This window comes from Olea europaea, chromosome 11, assembly GCF_002742605.1.
Source record: "Olea europaea var. sylvestris chromosome 11, O_europaea_v1, whole genome shotgun sequence".
Classification (NCBI taxonomy): domain Eukaryota; kingdom Viridiplantae; phylum Streptophyta; class Magnoliopsida; order Lamiales; family Oleaceae; genus Olea; species Olea europaea.
The window spans coordinates 32,288,004-32,294,003 of record NC_036247.1 but is presented as its reverse complement, the minus strand read 5'-3'; the positions used below and the strand labels follow the sequence as shown (position 1 = coordinate 32,294,003).

The 6,000-nt window shown below is 36.4% G+C and overlaps 1 protein-coding gene across 2 annotated transcripts; it reads left to right on the top strand.

Moving 5' to 3' along the window:
* Positions 1-486: 486 nt before the first annotated feature.
* Positions 487-4,964, top strand: LOC111404099 (nuclear transcription factor Y subunit B-1-like). Of its 2 annotated transcripts, none has more exons than XM_023032836.1 (7): positions 487-651; positions 790-1,035; positions 1,572-1,701; positions 1,868-1,873; positions 1,966-2,043; positions 2,135-2,191; positions 4,613-4,964. In XM_023032836.1, exons 2-6 carry the CDS (start codon positions 791-793, stop codon positions 2,180-2,182), a joined length of 507 nt encoding a protein of 168 aa, XP_022888604.1. In that variant the 5' UTR covers positions 487-651; position 790; the 3' UTR covers positions 2,183-2,191; positions 4,613-4,964. The 2 variants fall into 2 exon arrangements, with proteins under 2 accessions (XP_022888604.1, XP_022888602.1); XM_023032834.1 differs by having other exon boundaries at positions 488-651; positions 4,635-4,964.
* The last annotated feature ends 1,036 nt before the right edge of the window (positions 4,965-6,000 follow it).

Here is a 6,000-nt window from a genome sequence, read left to right as displayed (position 1 = left end):
GGAGAAGGAAGACAATACCTAGAAATTTAAATAAACTAGACTTGTAACATTGAGGTGATTTACTTCAATGACAAGGACACAGAGAATGTTCAACATAAGCGATCTCATCATTTGGATCTCATCATTTGTAAGAAATTGGACATGACATCTACAATAATACACAAAAAAGTAGTGAAAAAAGAGAGGCAAGATTAAAATCGATAGGTTCTTTTGTCCTCGACCTCTCAATCACATTGAGGGAATTAAAAAATTGCATCGACTGTACATGGAAGTGATAACAAGAACCCTCACATAATCTGTCAACATGGACGAATTTTGCTAATTTCAAAAAAAAAAAAAAAAAAAAAAGTGTGCCAATAAAATGGGTTAGGGGAATATCTGTTACTTTCCTGAAAAGTTGGGGACTAAATGTGCAAAAAAACCCTTTTTATTTCAGTCGCGCTTGTCTTACTGAATGCACATGGTGTAACGGGATTCACCCAGAACAGGAGAAGAAACGGAGAAATAATAATATAGAAAGCAAAAAACCAACGGTGTTGATAAATCAAACCCTATTCCCAATCTCTCATCTCAGTCGTCTCCTTTCTCCCCCATTTCTCCACCCTCCGATCTCCCAATTTTCCTCTACTCTCGCGCCCAAATACAAATTCGGTACTCTCCCTCCCTTTCTTTCTCCACTTTCTCTTTTTATATCTATATATATTATTATACAGATCCCTGTTGTATCTATAGTTTTGAGTATATATATGGTTACTCACTCTCTGACGTAGGGTTTTTTGCTTTTGATAGAATGGCGGATGGACGGGCAGGTGGCTCGTTGGGAGTGCCAGGAAGCCCTGGCGGCGGTGGCAGCCATGACAGCGGGGGCGATCAGAGCCCTCGCTCGGGTGTCAGGGAGCAGGACAGATTTCTGCCAATTGCGAACATCAGTAGGATCATGAAGAAGGCACTCCCGGCCAACGGGAAGATTGCTAAGGACGCTAAAGAAACCGTCCAAGAATGCGTCTCTGAGTTCATCAGTTTCATCACCAGCGAGTATGGTGTAATTTCAATTTTATAGATTGTGTGTACGAAGATGTCAAATTGATTGAATTTGTTTGTGGATTGAAAAAGGTTGTGTTTTATGTTCTTTTTAAAGACTGTATTTTTTTTTTAAAAAAATTCCCAGAACATACTATGCGAGTTCAATTGAGAGACACAGAGGATCGCCTGTTAATTTCGTGCAATATAACGATCTTGTGCCGTTTATGACCTCAAAGTTATATATATATTTTTTATATGATTGATGTGAAGGTGATAAGATCAATTATACCGAAAAATAGACACGTTCACATTCACAATTGCATGTATATATTCCTCTTATGTTACACGCTAACATGTTATCTCTCATATCAAATGTATATGTTCATTTTATGGATTTGGTTTCTTTAATCTGTTTGCATTAGCATCATAATTAAGTCTCTTCTGAATGTTTGGACATATGTATTTGGATGCAAATATATTAAGGCAAGTGGTGCTTTGATGTTGTCGAGGTCTGTAACTGAAAGTGTTATGATGGTTGAAATGTCAAGGGCAAGTGACAAGTGTCAGAAAGAGAAAAGAAAGACGATTAATGGGGATGATTTGCTGTGGGCTATGGCAACTTTGGGATTTGAAGATTACATTGACCCATTAAAGGTGTATCTGGCTAGGTACAGAGAGGTAAATTTTTTCCGACATTGAATTTTTTGATATTCTTTTAGCTTTGGGTTTTTCCTAGTGTCCAAAATGAACTATTGTGCTATCATGAATTATTTCTATACTGAAACTGATGGATGTGTGTTTTTGGTTTTATGGTTCTTTCTCCTTGGATTGCTCTTGGCTACAGTTGGAGGTGAGTGTATGCATATTAAAATTCTGTTCAAGCGATTTTTTATTGTTGTTTTGTTTAGTTTGACAACATACTGTTCCTCATTTTTTTGACAGGGTGATACCAAAGGATCAGGGAAGGGTGCAGATGGATCTGCTAGAAAGGATGCACTTGTACCTAATCCTGGTTCTCAGGTATTTTGTCACATCATTGTCATTTGATTTCTTTTGATTTACTCAATGTTTGAAACGTTTAGGTACGTTAATTTGTGGACATTGTGAACAGGTGCAGCTTGCTCACCAGGTTTCATTCACACAAGGCATGAATTACTGAAGCTCTCAGGTTCTTGCCCTTGTACTTTTGTGCAGCACGCTAGTATGCTGCACAGCTCTCTCTCTCTCCCCCTCCCTCCCTCTGTACAGTGCCATACTCTCATACGTATATTAATGTGTCCTTACATGTACCTCTTCCATAACTATTGTGTTTAAACATCCATTTTTATATGACTTAGTTGCATGTGTTGTGATATCAAGTAACAATAGACAAAATGAATTTTTATGGGGGCAAAACCATGATATGAGATGAGGAGGGCAGCAGATGAAACCATATGTACAAGGAAAATATGCGGGTTTTAATATTTTTTTAATGTCCATTTAATCTTATCTGTAGTGGGGGAAGGGGGAGAAGTGCAATATGTCATTTCAGATTTACACAGGAATTTCTTGCATTTATGGGCACTGTCTTTCTCGTTGTACCTCCTTGGTTTCCTGCTGGTGGTGTTCTAGAAAATATGACTGCAAGATTTTGTCACCGTAAGTTGGCCTCTAATTTACCTATTTTTTAAAGAGATGTACACATAGTTTAAAAAGTCTCGATTGAGGCCCAGCTTAGAGCGCAAGGCAAATCAAAAAGGCCTCAAGGTGCTGATTGTGAAGCATCTTTTGGAGTTGCACTCCTCAGTTGAGTGACGCATATTCCTCAAGGCTTGTAAGGCGCGGTACTTAATTCCCCAAACTTATTTATTTTCCTCTAGTTTTGGGCCACATAATATTAAAAATTCTGATTCACCCACTCACATATATTTAGTGCTGAGTATTGGAGGTTTTAATGTTACATCCTGCTTGTTGCAAGAAACAGAAGTACTGGCATTTTAATTCTCTTCATTTTTTAAGTCCTCTAGTTTGATGGTTGTTGCTTCATGAGTGAATGCCTTGATACGATCTTACTGAAATTTCTGATCATTCAAAAATCAAACTTAAAAAAGGAAGAAAACCTTTCAGGAAACTGCCTGCTGATTGTTCGAGGGTTTCGAGAACTTCAATTTTGAACTTCACTATCTTTCGTGATAGTTATTTTGTTTGGTCTTATCTTAAGAATTTTTAACCTTGTAAGAGAGTTGAGCGCCTATGGCTTGCATTTGGAGAGTATGCCCTACAATAGAATTTCAATACTCGTTGCTGGGTGAAATGCAAGGATGTTGATTTCTAGGCGTTTGGGCTCCTTTTGGTGAATATAAGGTCATGTACTCGTGTTAGAATTTTTTTATTTAGGACCTTGCCTTATACTTTGCTGTTTATGACCTTCTGCTAGCTGAACGAAAAGTAATGGCGTTCTGCAACTTCTAAAATGTATGTTTAGCAATTGAGGAAAGCTTGTGTTAGCAAGGAACCACTATAATCTATATTGTGAACTTCTATAATTGGTTCAACACTTATGAAAGTGAAAGGTGCATTTTATAATTCTACATCATTTATCCTTTCTACCCTTTGAAATTTGATAATCACACTGTACTTGAGAAATGCCAATATGAGTGCTTCATTTATGACCTACAAATGGAAAGGTATTAGTGACTTGTGGAGACTGGAGCTTTTGAAGTGCGTTGGTAAGTGAAAAGGCGTTGGAATTTAAGTCATTTATATAAGTGTTGGGCCACTTCAGTACTTCTGTTTCTTTCTTCTTGCCATCTTCAGTTTTGTATCAGTCATAACAGAAGTTTGATACATGGTAAGAGATAATCCTGCAACGTAACATGATTCTTTCTATTGTTATATGAACTTTCAGTGGAAACAATTGTCCATGACCCCACTTTCCTTATGGAGCAATCATATAAAAAGACTGTCTCTGGAACATGGTACTAAACACAAATAAACTGTGCAATGGACTATTTTTCCTTGTTTTAGTATCTAGTACTGTCCAACCCACCTTATCAAAATGCCAAAATAGTTATGGAAAGTTGGACATTGTTAATAGCAAATAACATATTGCCTCGAGGGGTTCTTACAATATTTGGAGCCTTTGAGGTTAGAATATGTAGCTCAAAGAGGCGAGGAAAAAGAAAAACATTCTTAATCTGTACCAAATTGAAAGTGCTGCTGATTCACCCCTACATTTATTGATCTAAGTGGGAAGGTATATGCTTTTGCTTCGAAGGTGTTAGTTTGTTATATTTTTGCTATATTGCTTCCATACATTTATATGCTACTCAGCCCACTTGAATCTCAATGCCCTTGTTATTTAAAACATGCACTCGCAAGGCATGTGTTTTGAATGGTGCACTGGATTTTGGTATCTATTTACTATTTGTTGTTTGGTGAGTAGGTGTATCGGAGTGCCATAATACGACTTGTTATTTGCCATAGTTGTCAGCTCCCTTCTCTGCATATACTCTCGATGCTTATTGCTAATTATCTAATAGCTGCTATCTGATGGCATTTTGGAGTAAAAGGAATTTCTATTTGGACTCGTTGGTTTTGATTCTTACAGTTTCTCTCCATGGAATTTGTAGTCACAAGCTCAACCTATGGTGGTCCTCCCAATGCAAGGCACAGATTAGAACTGAAGTATCTGCGGCCAAGGTCACCGTTTCCTCCTGCTCGAATAGATTGTCAAAGTTCAGGACGCATTTTATATATCATATAAAAATATGTGTGTTTGTCCTTGTGCTGTAAGCTATTTCGCATGGTAGAATTATGCGCTCTTTGTATTCTAGTTGTTCAGGTGTGTTTCTCGAGTAGTAATTTAAAGTAAGATTGCAAATTATTGATGTTGGTTTGAGATTCATTATTATTATTATTGCTAGTGGCAAAGACCTTATTATTTTTCTTGCCAAATTGAACTGTCGAAGAGGCGTATAATTTATTTTCTCCTCTTATTTTGTTTGATAATTACTCTTGACGTCTTGCTAGATAGAGTTTCCAAGTTTTAAACCTAAGGAAAGTTAACAATTTGCCTCCATAAGCAACTACTGAATACTGATGCAACCTATTCAAACAAGGATTAGAACCAATATTCCCTTTCTCCAAAGTAGATTGACCCTCTCATGAAGTTTTCTTTTGTTTACAAGTTTGATATTGTTTATTGAAATCAATTAATTGTTGAATGTGTGTTTGTCCTTGTGCTGTAAGCTATTTCGCATGGTAGAATTATGCGCTCTTTGTATTCTAGTTGTTCAGGTGTGTTTCTCAAGTAGTAATTTAAAGTAAGATTGCAAATTATTGATGTTGGTTTGAGATTCATTATTATTATTATTGCTAGTGGCAAAGACCTTATTATTTTTCTTGTCAAATTGAACTGTCGAAGAGGCGTATAATTTATTTTCTCCTCTTATTTTGTTTCATAATTACTCTTGACGTCTTGCTAGATAGAGTTTCCAAGTTTTAAACCTAAGGAAAGTTAACAATTTGCCTCCATAAGCAACTACTGAATACTGATGCAACCTATTCAAACAAGGATTAGAACCCATATTCCCTTTCTCCAAAGTAGATTGACCCTCTCATGAAGTTTTCTTTTGTTTACAAGTTTGATATTGTTTATTGAAATCAATTAATTGTTGACCACGATATTGAAATGACGATTTTAGTCTAGAAATGGTTTACTTGGTAAGGTCGAAAAAGGACTGAAGCGGAAGAAGAACTGCGAGTGTGCAAGCTCATTAACCTTTGGGATGAGGTCCTCAACTTCGTCAAGCCAAACCCGCTCGATATGAGGAAAATGGGGCTCTGAGATCCTTGGTCCTCAAGTTTTGTCGTCAGACGTGATTTTAGTCATGTTTTTATCACATATTAAAAATAGGGTGTCAAATATAGTCATTGGCTAAAAAAAAATAATAATAAATAAATAAATAAATATATATATATATATATAAAATCTAT